Source organism: Littorina saxatilis, linkage group LG1, assembly GCF_037325665.1.
Source record: "Littorina saxatilis isolate snail1 linkage group LG1, US_GU_Lsax_2.0, whole genome shotgun sequence".
Lineage (NCBI taxonomy): Eukaryota > Metazoa > Mollusca > Gastropoda > Littorinimorpha > Littorinidae > Littorina > Littorina saxatilis.
In genome coordinates, this window is record NC_090245.1 from 89,758,713 (window position 1) to 89,773,487 (window position 14,775).

At 42.2% G+C, this 14,775-nt stretch overlaps 1 protein-coding gene across 1 annotated transcript in view; it reads right to left on the reverse strand.

Annotated features, from left to right (window-relative positions):
• LOC138983552 (alpha-aminoadipic semialdehyde dehydrogenase-like) overlaps window positions 1-14,775 on the reverse strand; it is a 36,167-nt gene that overhangs the window by 2,289 nt on the left and 19,103 nt on the right. The window contains exons 7-17 of the mRNA XM_070356824.1: window positions 14,219-14,263; window positions 12,603-12,680; window positions 12,369-12,426; window positions 10,528-10,567; window positions 10,199-10,240; window positions 8,012-8,106; window positions 7,594-7,678; window positions 7,078-7,184; window positions 3,238-3,354; window positions 2,092-2,189; window positions 1,640-1,713 (exon numbers count right to left, since the gene is read on the reverse strand). Of these exons, the coding sequence (XP_070212925.1) occupies window positions 1,640-1,713; window positions 2,092-2,189; window positions 3,238-3,354; window positions 7,078-7,184; window positions 7,594-7,678; window positions 8,012-8,106; window positions 10,199-10,240; window positions 10,528-10,567; window positions 12,369-12,426; window positions 12,603-12,680; window positions 14,219-14,263 (839 nt within the window). The remainder of the gene's footprint in view (window positions 1-1,639; window positions 1,714-2,091; window positions 2,190-3,237; window positions 3,355-7,077; window positions 7,185-7,593; window positions 7,679-8,011; window positions 8,107-10,198; window positions 10,241-10,527; window positions 10,568-12,368; window positions 12,427-12,602; window positions 12,681-14,218; window positions 14,264-14,775) is intronic.

The window sequence follows — 14,775 nt, forward strand, 5'->3', positions numbered from 1 at the left end:
ACACTGTACATCTCTCTCCCTTCTGATTAACCTGTTAACAATACACACTGTACATCTCTCTCCCTTCTGATTAACCTGTTAACAACAATACACACTGTACATCTCTCTCCCTTCTGATTAACCTGTTAACAACAATACACACTGTACATCTCTCTCCCTTCTGATTAACCTGTTAACAACAATACACACTGTACATCTGAGTCATCTCTCTCCCTTCATTCATTCTTACCCTATTCCTTTCCTTTCTCTGGACATAATTGGAACTCACATGTTATTTTAATTGCTATCTCCTATTTTAATTGCTATCTCCTGTCCCTGTGCAACAATTTGCCTCCATGGTTACTGTCTCTCCTAGCAGCTTCTTCCTTCCTAGTTTCTTTTCTTTTTCTTTAAATCTTTTTTTCTGTACTGCTTATATTCAAACAATGTTATGAATAACAGTCGCACTGCATACTCAGACAGATCAAACCTGTCAGCAGTAGGAAAGCTCCTAAGAAGCAGCAAACATATGACATTTTTTCACGTTTCATTATCAGATTACAAGTTCCGTCTTGATTCATGCACTCGACTCAAATCAATTCAAAACAGAACACACAGCAAAATTCATGCAGAGAACAACATGCAAAGTAACAAAACATAAAACATTATGGGATTATAAAAACAGACACAGGGATGTCGTTAGGGGTCGGACATCGGACATTTATCGATGGAAATCCCCAAATGTCCGATTCACATTGCCGCATGTCGGTCAGATGTCCTATCGTTTTAGCCTGAGCGTGGTCATTGTCCGATATGCACTCCATTCTTTCGGACAGCGCGATATTCGTTAATTTTCATTTCAAGATACAAATCTTCAAAAAGACCGAACGCTCTCGTGTTCAGCTGACACTGGAGTTGCCAGTGCTGCGCCAGTGCGGATCTTTTCTTTTGTCGGGAATTCCTGAACCGTTTGCGGTATGCGCCGTTTGGGTATAACCGCGCGCAGATCAGTGCATGCTACAGGAGTACGGGAGACAACTCCAACTGACTAAATTTGTCGTCTGCTTTTGTTTTCGATACGAGACGAAGCACTGAATTATGCCGCTGAAAAAAAAACCTAAAGCCTGCAAAAGATCAGCATTAGATCAAACCGATCATTTTGTTTTTCAACTTTTATCCAAATCATGCAGTTTGTAATCAAAGTAAGAGCTCTGAAGTTGTTCATGTTGGTTTCTTTTTTGTGGTTTCTTTGAAACTAAACAAATACAACATTATATGTACACTGTGTTGATGTATTTACTATATTATGTGTCTGTTCTACAGCGCGTGCGCGTGGGTGTGTGGGCACATGACTTTGGAACAATTCCATGTAATGTGTTATAAGCTGTTTGGCGCAAATTCATAATGTCCTATTAGACTTTCTGAAAGCGGTCAAATGTCCTATTGATGCTGAAGAACTCAGGACATTTGTCCTATAGGTATGGATTTGTAGCAACATCCCTGCAGACACAAAAAACACACACACTAACATCCCATTTTTACATATGCTTTCCACACACAGACTCACACATCAAGGGAGACAAATTTCCTTGCTGGCCATCGACAACTAATCTAACAAAAAGACAAGCTGAAAACAAGTTCCCTGTGAATTTGTACTCACCAAATGCACCACCAATCTCAGCCCCACTGGTGGGAATGTTGACGTTCACAATACCACAGTCAGAACCCTTGGGTCTGAAACACAATGTCAAGCATTTAAAAAGACTTTGAGAGATGTTGCAACTATAAGGCTTTTTTTGTTTACTTTGGCTTAATTGCTGAACTGACAGTTTTGAAAAGTTTTAAAAATTGCAGTTTATTATGGTGCCACCTTTCCTCAAACATGAAGAAAAGTTCAGCACATCTGCCAAAATAATTTTAACGTTTTTGGTGATTCAAAAGATGTTTTGTCATTTTGCTCAAACAACATTCCTGTACTTTCCAGGGATATAGTTCTTGTGCTTTATTTCATTCCTTGTGTCCTATTTGTTTTTTGATTCTCAAGTTCTCATAATGCTTTAACACTGGTAATATCTTACAAAGTGAGGAAATAAGAATGACTAAAACACTGACCCGATCCACTTGAAGACGTTGGCAAGATCCCTGGTGAACAAACTGCTGGTCAGACCCTGTTTCACTTCGTTGTTCCACGCGATCGCTTCATCCACATTCTGAGAAAAGAAGAATACACTTTTCTCTCAGCACAAACATGCACTCTATCATGTGTCCACACACACAAACACAGAAAACTACCAACAAACTTGCTATGCATAGTGAAAACTTGCAAGCAACTACAATGTCTTTAAGGTTTAACTAACAATATGTTAACTTGTTTAACCGTTAAAGGCAAGACATTTTCTGTTCCTTGCATGGTGCATGCTAATAAGGAAAGTGTGTGTTTAAAGACTGATCATCTGCACAAAATACTTACTGAATCATTAAGTTACCGGCACTGTTGGCCTAGTGGTAAGGCGTCCGCCCCGTGATCGGGAGGTCATGGGTTCGAACCCCGGCCGGGTCATACCTAAGACTTTAAAATTGGCAATCTAGTGGCTGCTCCGTCTGGCGTCTGGCATTATGGGGTTAGTGCTAGGACTGGTTGGTCCGGTGTCAGAATAATGTGACTGGGTGAGACATGAAGCCTGTGCTGCGACTTCTGTCTTGTGTGTGGCGCACATTATATGTCAAAGCAGCACCGCCCTGATATGGCCCTTCGTAGTTGGCTGGGCGTTAAGCAAACAAACAAACAAAATTTGTTAAGTTCTTCAGCTGACCATTTTGGGGTGGGGGTGGGGTTGGATGTGAGAGGGCTATATGTTAAAAGGAGGAACTACAGTACAAGGACTGCCTATTTCTTCCAGACCTTGATCAAGGCAAACAGACCTGCCTTAAGCCAAACTGTGAAGCCTCAAGTGTACCAATTTAGATTTTGTGTGTACAATTTTCAGCATAGCAAAGGGTGTGGACAATGTTTTTTTTAACCCATATTCTGACCGCTACACTGGGTGAGAATCGGAGATTGAGTACCAGGACTCATAAGAAAGAGCGAGCTGTTGCATGCTTGCGATCATTTGTTTGAGCGTAGCAATTTTAAACTTGGCTTAACAGCGTAAATATTCATCTTAACCATAGCAAACTGCGCTGAAAGCGTAAAAGTTGGCAGCTCTGGGCAAACAAACACCTGAGAACTACACCACAACACAGACACATAATCCTCACCTTTGTTTTCAAGGCGTACACAATGGGGACAAAGGTTTCTTGATGAACAATAGGGGCATCATGAGCGAGACCGCTGATGATGGTCGGCTCCACAAAGTTGCCAGGGCGATCAATTGGCTGTAAGAAAAAACAAACAGCACACACATTTTTCAGTACTGTTGACCTACACGCTTCATAAATGTCTTAAATAAACTTGACTTTACCAAAAGCATTCTTTTGACAAAAAGAACACTTTTGTCGCAGAGCTACGGTGTAGCTTCGCAAGTCAAAACTTGCGAAGCGAAGAAGTGGACGAAGTACTTCTCCGTAGCCGCGGGTTTTCGGCATAAAGACTTTGTGTAGCTTCGTGAAGTCGACTTTGTGCTCAATTAAGGACGGGCTTTATAGGCATACATGCATACAGATTCAGGGACACAGACACACACAACCAATGTGTAGCTTATAAAAGGGCTACAGTGTTGGTCAGATACAATCAGAGCTAGATCTAAAAATAGGCACTGAGATTCAGTGCAAATCCAAGTAACTTGCTACCTTGAACAGGTACGAATACAACCACAAATGTGGGACTACTTTAACTCTTGACGTCCTGAACCGCCCCATACCGCTCCTTACCTATCATCCTATACCGCCCCATACCGCCTGTTCTCTGCTAGTGTCATTAAACAAGAGTTACCAGCCTTGCGATGCTCTCCTGCATTGGAAAACAGCTTTAGTCCTTCAACGCACATGTCATGGCAGCCGGTGGATTTTTTCCAGGACTTTTGGATGTGATTTCGATTTTTGTGGACGGATTTTGTTAGGATTTTTTGTGTTAGCTTTCAAAATTCAACATGGAGACGAGTGATAGTGATAGTGACACGTCTTTTCGCGGGTTTGAGGCAAGAAATGTGGAGAATGACTTCGATGGTGGTGATGAGTCTTTAGCATATCCGGTTGCAAGACTATTCAGATTGTCGTTGGAGAACAGTGAGATCCCAGAAGACTGGCGACAAGCTTATGTGACACCAGTTTTCAAGAAAGGTAGTCGAACAGAGCCTAGTAACTATCGTCCGGTCAGCTTGACATGCATCTTATGCAAAGCTATGGAAACCCTTGTCAGAGAGGCAGTAAATGATCACCTGAGGTCAAACAATCTCATCTGTGAGAATCAGCATGGGTTTGTGCAAGGGAGGTCATGTGTGACCCATCTTCTTGAGGAATTGGATGATTGGACAAAGATTCTAGATGAAGGAGGCAGTGTTGACATAGTTTACATGGACTTCATGAAGGCATTCGACACTGTTCTCTGTCGCAAGACTGATCGCGAAGGTTGAAGCGCATGGAATTCATGGTAACGTCCTTAACTGGATACGCAACTTTCTAGCGGACAGGCATCAGCAAGTGATTGTGAACGGTACACACTCAGACAAAGCGCCAGTCACCAGTGGAATCCCCCAGGGAAGTGTATTGGGCCCTCTGCTCTTCACCCTGTATATAAACGACTTGCCTAGCCAAGTCACCAGCTCTGTGAAGCTGTTTGCTGACGACACCAAGCTATATACACGTACTGACGTGCCCTCAGGACCTGTTGTCATGCAGGAAGATCTGGACAATCTACAAGAGTGGTCTGACAACTGGCTCCTCAAGTTCCACCCAAAGAAGTGTAGTGTCCTTAAGCTAGGCAAACAACACACAGAGACCAGCTATCACATGAAAGGGAGATCCGCAAGTGGTGAGGATTTGTTTGTTTGTTTATTTGTTGCTTAACGTCCAGCCGACTACGCAGAGCCATATCAGGACGAGGAAGGGGGGGATGAAGGGGGCCACTTGTCAAGCGATTCCTGTTTACAAATGCACTAACCCATTACTTGTGTCCCAGCAGGCTTTAGTAAAACTAAATTAATACCTACTGGAAGATTACCAGTTTCCAGTATGTTAAAATAGGCTTAACCTATCTACTGCTGGACTTACATCAGAACACTAACAGATTAAACTATACATGAATCGCGAGACAAGCGGCAAGAGAAGGGATTTTTGGAAAAAATACAGGTGAATGAGCAAGAAGGCAGAAAAAAGAAAAGAATTCATGAAGAAAAAGAGAGCATGACAGGAAAGAGGAACCAAAAATCTACCTAACAGCAAACTAGAAAGCTCCTGCGGTTCCAAAAACAGGAGGGGCCTTTAATTTCATAACCGCAGTGCCCCACTGCGGGAAAGTGGTGAGGAGGTTAGCATCACTCTAGAAGAAAGCGAAACGGAGAAAGACCTTGGTGTACTTGTAGACAATCGCCTGAGTTTCAAGGGACATGTTGCACAAGCAACTGCGAAGGCAAACAAAACCATAGGCATCATCAGGAGATCGTTTGAGCATCTGGATAGGGAGGTGTTTGTACAACTCTACAAGAGTCTTGCCAGGCCAATCCTCGAATATGGACATTCAGTATGGCAACCACAGCAGAAACTGCTGTGCAAGGAAATAGAGGACGTGCAGAGAAGGGCTACCAAACTGATATCGGCTCTCAGTGAGAAAACTTACCCAGAACGACTAGCTATACTCAAACTACCCAGTCTCGAACACAGGCGTCTCCGAGGTGACATGATCGACCTCTACAAGTATATGCATGGGATCTACGACACAGGCAACCCGAATTTCCAGCTGGCCGAAACCAAAGACACTAGAGGAAACAGCCTCAAGTTGTATAAACCATTTTGTAGGCTGAACGTTCGGAGCTGCTTCTTCGCAGAAAGGGTGATTCCTCACTGGAACAGTCTGCCAGAAACAGTTGTGACAGCACCATCAGTGAACAGTTTCAAAGGAAGGCTGGACAATTTCTGGGCAGACAGACCAGAGAAATTCTCGCCAACGTGCTACCAATAACCGCCCGCGCATGCCACCAAAAAAGTGTTATTGGAGTACTATTCGACAGGATCGATGAACAGGCCTAAGGCCTTAAACATCGCAAGTTCAAGTGCAAGTTCATGATGAAAGTGGACAGATTGATCTATCAATTTCCGAGGTTTCAAGCGTACACACAGCCGATTTGAGTGATTTTGAACCTCTAAGTTCGGACGAATCATCCGCAGATGATGACATTGACGAGAATGCACAATGGTGTGGAAACATCGAACAGTGGGAGGAAGATGCATTCCTAGAAAGTGTGGGCCCTACACAGCCTCGTCCATACAGTGCTGAAGCAGTCAACTATTTTTACCAGCTGTTTCCATTGGCTTTCATTGAGAAAATCAAGGATGAAACTGAACGTTACGCTCGCCAAAAACGGGATGCCCTTTTGGATTTTACGTTGATACTTTACCTGGGATTTTACCTGTGATAACTACCTCCCCAAGAGTCAAGTTGGTGTTATTTTTAATCATAAGATAACAGTGCATGACAACCAACATAAAACACAGACACAACACCTTCATTGCTTTTTATTTTATTTTATTTTATTTCATAATTTATTTTTTACCTGAAATTATTAATTAATTAGATTTTGTATGACAAGTAATTATCACACAAACACAAATCTTTCATAAATGCAAAGTACATTCATTCCCCAATGGTCAAAAAAAATATCAAGTAAATCCATCCATAAACAATAAAAATATGATTTTTTTATTGAACACACCCAAATTTTGTCTCTTTTTCCCAAATCCTTACAGGATTTGCACTGGGACATGCAAAAAACGTTACAGGGTATCAAGAGTTAATGGTCGTTTTATCTCCTTTCCAGTGATATAAATAACTACAACTTTGTAATTTGTACCAGTCAGTTTTCATAGACACACTCATCCACATATATATATGCACTCATCCAATCTCAAATTTTTCTCATTGAATGTAAAATGAATGAGACAGACCTTTCCGCCATATTCAATCTTCCCCCCCTGAGCAACGGCATCAGCCACAGCCAGCTTGAAGTGCTCCACCCCTTGGGGACTGTGCAGCGGTCCATAGTTCACACCCTCTGTAACAAACAACAAATAACATTATTATATCATTCATGAGATCATGATATTGGAAAAGAATAAAAGCATGCCCCCCCCCCCCCCCCTAAAAAAAAAAGAAGAACAAAAACCACTGTGAATCTTTGATAACCCGCTCATTTCAAATTGTAAAATTTGTGAAAATGGTGATCTGATTTACAGATTTCAAAAATACTTATACTTGACAAAATGTGACAAAGGAAAATTCAGTAAAAGGCTTGAAACACTGCCAAGTGATCAGTCCACTTTCCTGCATCTAATAACAGTTAAAACAACAACAAAACTTGATCACCTTGGTGTGACTTGCTTCAACATACTGTGGTAGCATGAACGAAAAGATGTCTTTGAGAGTTGGCATCGTGACACAAAACAAACAACAATAAAGCTCACCATCCAAAGGATCGCCGATGCGCAGCTGAGCGTAGGCCTTCTTCAACCTGTCCACCACTGTGTCGTGAACCTTCTCGTGCAGAATCTGCAAAATAAATTGTGTCACATACGTAACAGAAGAATGTTTCTAACTTTCAGCATAACACAAACTATCGATGGCTTCAACATTTATATTAATTACAAATGTGACAATCCAGGGATGCTGCTAGGATTTGTTTTTTTAGGCAGATTTTATGAAGTTAACAACAGTCCTTTGTGCCACCATTTCCTCACAGTGAAAAGGTTTGGCAATTCTGCCAACATCGGGAGTAAACAATTCTGGTGATATGAAATATCGTTCGCTGAATCACATCCCTGCAGTCTCATCTTACTTTATTCAGAGTTTCTGCCAGTTTGTGATGAGGATACTTGTACTTACCAGTCTGCGGCCGGTTGTGCACCTCTGTCCTGCGGTTCCAGCACAGGCAAACACTGCCGACCTCACCACCATCTCTAAGTCGGCATCGTCGTTCACTGCAAATGAACATTGCCAAGTTGTTGTTCTTGTTTTTGTTAAGCATACGCAAACTCAACACTCACAAAGCCACTTAGTACAGAGAAGGTGTCTCTGTCATCCAAACAGAAAGATTCCTTGTACAACCGTTTTCATTCAACCCTCCATATTTTACTTCGTCTTTGGAGGAACATGACAAAGTAATCTCAGACATTTTGTAAATATCAACAATCCTCAAGATGAATCTTTAAAAGCCCGCTCATTACAAATACAGAAAAATTGTGTAAATACATGTAATGATCTTGCTAAAGAAGGTGTTAACATCAAATACGAAATTCAAGAATAACAAACTGTTGCAGTGAAAAAATTGAGTAATAAGATAAACTCATTGTCAGTGATCTTTCCATTGCCGGAATCAAATAACCAGTTACAAAAAGTTAGTCTATTACAACGAAGCATCAAACTCCTTTCCCTGTTGTAGTGACGAGCGTCATGGTATGTACAGGGTGACCCAAAAAAAGAGTACCCAAACAAAACGTCATAAATTGAACAAAAATAAAGCAATCTTCATAAAATTTATTTACACACACAAGTAGCCTCTGCATGATTTGCACAGAAAATTTTAGCGTTCTAGCTTGTCTTTCAGGAAAGTTATGCTCATTCTACAGAACATGCTCCAAATGGCCTCCCCTGGATTTAAATCCCCCAGATTTCTATCTTTGGTCAACCCACAGACAATCACAGAACTCAAGAGAGCCATCACAACAACCATTCGCGGAATCTCGCAACAGGAGTGTGTGCGGGTGATTGATAACTTTGCGCGGCGAGTTCAAGTTTGCCTGCAGCGGCGCGGAGGCCATTTGGTGCATGTTCTGTAGAATGAGCATAACTTTCATGAAAGACAAGCTAGAACGCTAAAATTTTCTGTGCAAATCATGCAGAGGCTACTTGTATGTGTAAATAAATTTTATGAAGATTGCTTTATTTTTGTTCAATTTATGACGTTTTGTTTGGGTACTCTTTTTTTTGGGTCACCCTGTACATAGCTAGACACCAAAAGAAATGGGGGCAGTACGCTTCCACCTAACCCACATAAAAGTCAAAACTGATGTTTTTCTGTAGATGTTTTCAGTATATATACGGATAAAGTATTTCATCGTCCAATTATATGTTTGTGTTTCTACTGTGGTTCAAAACTGAGATGGCACCATACACCATGGGTTGTACTGTCCATGTCCCACTGTTGGGTTACAGTATCAGACCTGTTTACCCCTAAAACATTGCATGTGTATTTTCTGGGAGAAAAATGAGGCAAATGTGTAGTTTTGTAATTGAATGTGTAGAATTTCTCGTTGACCAATCACAACTATCACAGAACAATGATTGCTACTGCCTTGTCCTCTGCCTCCTTGCCGGCACTCTTTTTCACAAAGCCATCCATTTTCTTTTGTTTCGGTTTGCCTTTTGCTTGAGTCACTTCGTCCATTTCCTTGTGGGATTTACTATACACATGACGGGTACAATCAAACTTTCCACCGTGACTGACGGAAAAATGGGAATTGCAGACAGTGCAATGAGCATGATGTTTTCCTTTCCGCGAAGAGACAAGGCATGGGTAGTCCTGATGATACATTGGCAGAAAGACTTGGTTCGGCGCATTGCTCATCTTTTTCCTTTTGGTCGGTGGCCTTTCGGAGTCATTTTCTTCACAGTTCTCATCTTCACTTTCGTGTGCTCTGGGTTCAGCCATTGTGTCGAAACGCCCTCGTGGTTTGGCAGTAACGTGTTCAGTTGTGCCCGGCATTCGCTTGGAGAAGCCTATTCGGCATTAACAAGCTACAACGAAACGCCCGCGGGCGCTTTACGCGCTGCATGCAGCAAACGACGGCTGGCCGAAAACAAGGATTGGAAAATGGATCGGTCAAGCGAGATGAAGAAAATTACGGATTGTTATATGCGTAGCCGAAACAATACCGTTTGCGTAGAAAACGACAGACTTGCGTAGTTGCGTAGTATATTATTCAAATTCGTAGTTTACTACGCTCAATGTGTGGTGTAAACAGGTTTGCAGTATTGTAGATGGGCATACAAGTAAGACAAGCAGCAACTCACCGAGAATGGCATTGTTTCCTCCCAACTCCAGCAAGAACTTTCCTGCAACATTAGACAGCTAATTTGAACTTCAAACAATCAGCTTGCTATGCACATACAATTTACAAATCTCAAGCACAGCACACTTTTATCCGTAAAGCAGCAGGTATTAGTTAATGAGTAATCAGAAGTGCTCATCAATTGCTCCAAAACAGCTGCTAAATTAAGTAGCAACTAGCAACCCGACACCATATTATGTGGTTTACGTTAAAAAAAAGTTTCTCTGCGCGCACACACACAGAGGAGGGAGAGAGAGGAAAGGAAACAAAAACAAGCAACAAAATACTCACCGAACCTTTCTTGTACCATCATTGACACTTTGTGGCCCACCTGTGATTAGAAGCAAGAGGAAACAGGAAATTTAAAACACAACAGAATCAAAATCAAAAGAAAACTTAAAAGATAACAGTAACCAATTGACCTGACTTGATGAACAAGACCACAGCTGTTGTGACCAGATTGCACTTAAGAGCAAATGAAATGTTTTATCTTCTATCGGAAAGAAAACAGATAGAGACAAGTTACAGTAATATCTGCCGTCATGCAGTGGGTAAGTGTATTTTTATCCCTTCTGCAAATAAACCCATGAACCTTCTTTTTCTTAAAAACTGTCAATCTTCTTCTTCTTCTTCTTCGTTCATGGGCTTAGACTCCCACGTTCACTCACGTTTTTAGCACGAGTGGATTTTTACGTGTATGACCGTTTTAACCCTGCTATTCAGGCAGCCATACGCCGCTTTCGGGGGAGGCATGCTGGGTATTTTCATGTTTCTATAACCCACCGAACTCTGACATGGATTACAGGATCTTTTCCGTGCGCACTTGGTCTTGTGCTTGCGTGTACACTTTCTTTCTTTCTTTATTTGGTGTTTAACGTCGTTTTCAACCACGAAGGTTATATCGCGACGAGGGAAAGGGGGGAGATGGGATAGGGGAAAGGGGGGAGATGGGATAGAGCCACTTGTTAAGTGTTTCTTGTTCACAAAAGCACTAATCAAAAAATTGCTCCAGGGGCTTGCAATGTAGTACAATATATGACCTTACTGGGAGAATGCAAGTTTCCAGCACAAAGGACTAAACATTTCTTACATACTGCTTGACTAAAATCTTTACAAACATTGACTATATTCTATACAAGAACCACTTAACAAGGGTAATAAGTGAAGAATTTTATGGGTGAGAAAAGGAAAGTAAAAGGACTTTGGGGAGGCAGAAATAAAGAAACAAGAAAAAGATCCTAATTAGGTTCACGGCACGCATCTTCTCTTAGTAGAGAAGGCTCCCCCATCCACCACCCGGGGGACGCGCCTCTACGCCAATTAGGGGGCGCGAGGTGCGTGTACACACGAAGGGGGTTAAGTCACTAGCAGGTCTGCACATAAGTTGACCTGGGAGATCGGAAAAATCTCCACTCTTAACCCACCAGGCGGCAGCGACCGGGATTCGAACTCACGACCTCCCGATTAGGAGGCCGACGTCTTACCACCACGCCACTGCGCCCGTCAAACTGTCAATCAGTTGCATCAGTCATTTTTGAATTTCTTTTTCTTCTTCTGCGTTCCCAGCCATGCTAAATTTTGAACTGACTTAGCAACAATGGAACAATGACAGAGGAAACAGCATTCGACATACTCCAGATATGGTGGCCCTGTGGGAGTGACGTCACATACCAAGAGAAGAGCGAACATTTTGTCATTCATTCAGTGTGAAGACAAAGCTCACACAGGACTAAATTTGCATATAGCCCAGCATCCTTCAATTCTAACGTTTATCCTGCTGAGACTATCAAAGAAACCCATAGGGGAATAAGGCCTAAAAAAAAAATAGGTGTGGTTACGGTAACCCGACCTACCCTATTTTTAGGGGCCGACCCTATAACTTTTTATTACATTTGTCAAAAAAAACCCACAAAAAACAAGAAAACGAGTGCAGAAAACGCAATGAAAGCGAAAGCGCTCGAGTCGCACACTTATTTCCCTGTCAAGTAGGTTTAATTTGTACACATTAGAAAAAAAAGTTTAAAAAAAAAAAGTGATTGCCTACCTTCCTACCCTATTTTTTTTGGCTATGTTACCGTAACCACACCTATTTTTTTTTTTTTGCCTAATGAAGAGTTTGAAGGTCTTCTCACCGGCGTGCTCCCTGTAAATGACAGCAAGTTCACCCTCTCATCTTTAGCCATCAGTGTTCTGCAGCAAAGTTGAAGCAAACAACATTTACATAACCCATTCTTTCACTTCCTCACAGAACTGGCAATTAGAACCATGGCAGTAATAATCTTCATTAGTATGCTTATCTATTCAAAGGAATGGATTCAAGAATGGCGCATTGGCACAATATGCAAAAAACAAGAATGACAACTCACCCTATGTCAGCACCGCCTGTCACCAGTGCACACACAGCTCCAGGGATCTTGTTGGCTTCCAGGACTTCTGCGATGATTCTGTGTGAACCATTTGGGAGTGTATTTGTGATTCAATGTATTGAATGTGTGTGCATCTGTACAAGAATTAGGATGCTAAAAATCACATCTTGGTCAATTCTAATGTTAGAACTTAATTTGGACCAAAACGAATTCTTGCAATTAATATTTGCTTTCTGCCATCTTTGAAGGAACAAACCTAACAACTGAAGTCAAGTGTTCTTCTTTTCATCACCATCTTCTTCTTCTTTTTTTCGATCGCCGGTCACACTTGGAGTCCAGATCTTGAGATATAATTAGTGGTCCTCTGCAGCGCAGCCACTGGCCCGTACAGCTTGTTGTGCAGGGACTCCGGCAATGGCCAGATTTCCTCTCTCAGCACCTGGTGGTTCCTGCAGTCTCGTAGGATGTGGGCCGTGTCCTGCTCTGCTTCTCCACAAGAAAACATGGGGGAGGGCACAACATGCAGCTTCTTGTGGAGATGCTGGTTAAGTCTGTTGTGTCCCGTTCTCAGGCGGAAGATGACCACCTGCTGTGGTCTGGATAGCTGGTGGTAGCTGTCCTGTTGCTGGGGCGTCCTGTGCAGAGACTTAATGATGGTCTTCATCTCTGTCAGGCTCACAGGGTTGTTCTCTTGCTCATCTTCTGCACCCAGCTTTGCCATCCTGTCCGCCTCTTCGTTTCCTTGTACACCACAGTGGGAGGGGATCCATTGCAGTACTGTCCTCAGGCTCTTGATGTTGTGTAGAGCGTGTTCCAGCTGAGGCAGTTTGCTACTGGTCATTGCTTGTAGTACTGACAGAGCGTCAGTCAGGAAGACCACCTGGTTGTCATGGTTGACTCTGTCGTTGATGGTGTATGCTGCATGGATCAGTGCTTGTACCTCAGCTCTGTAGTTTGTACAGTGGAGGCCTGTTGGTATAGCCTCTGCTTGCCTCTCTCCACTGGGGTACTGGACATACACCCCCGCTCCTCCATTTTTGACGGCCTCTGTGGCTGACCCATCAGTATACACCCGTATCCATGCTTCTTGGGGGTACCTTTCTTCAATGGTCCATTCCTTAACGTGGTGTGGTGGTTTGCGTGTCTCGGTGACCCTAAGAGCTATGCCAGCGGGAATGTAAACTCCTGGTAGGGCTTCCCAAGCTGGATAGGTCGAAGGGTAAAGGCCAGACTAATATGGACCAACCTTGTGCTCACAGGGCAGGTCCTTGGGCCATGAGCTAAGGGTGAGGTAACCCTGACAGAAACCTCGAGTGCTGAAGACGTATGTGTTGGGCCGCACTCCAACAAACCACAACACTACGCATCAACTGCCATTATGACACTTTCATCATCATTATTTGTGGAATATAAACCTTATGCTCCCACTTAAAAGATCAATAGATCAAGGTTTTGGACAAACAGGTTCACTGTATATGTGTTTTGCTAATATTCTGCTGAATATTTCCTTGCAGGAATAAAACTTTGTATCAAAACATTTTCTATTACATCCTGGAACTCAAAACAGTGCAAGTATTCAATGTTATCATCCAGATAACCAGTAACATCAGACTTACTTGGTGATGGCGACACTGACAAGAGGAGTTGTAGGAGCTCCTTTCCTGAAACAAAATTTAAAGAGAAATGATATCAACTGCCCAAACTTTTGTTGAAATCAGGAACCTAACTACTCCAAGTTCAGTTAATCATATACCTGTTTACATGGAGCCAAATCAGTTTAAAATGTCAATATTTTAAATGCACAAGCTTATGCTCACAAGTAAGACAAAAGTTTCTGCCAGAAACCACAACTGACTGTACACAAACACAATACACCTCTCGACTCATCACCCCCAACAACACCTCCCCTTCTTACCCCCATCCTGACCTCAGGTCAAAATGAGTTCGGCTCATTCTCTCCCTGACAGGATGCCTTGAGTTTCCTTGTCTGGCAAGGAAACCAATTTTATTTTTACATATTTAGAGCTTTTTGTAATGTGTTATGGATGTAAGCAGATTCGCGATCGTCGATAATGATTTTTCATGGTGTTTTCTAATTTTTAAATTACAGAGGAATTTTTATTTTAGACAGTTTCAATCGAGCTATTTTTCGCGGATGTATTTACTGTGCAAA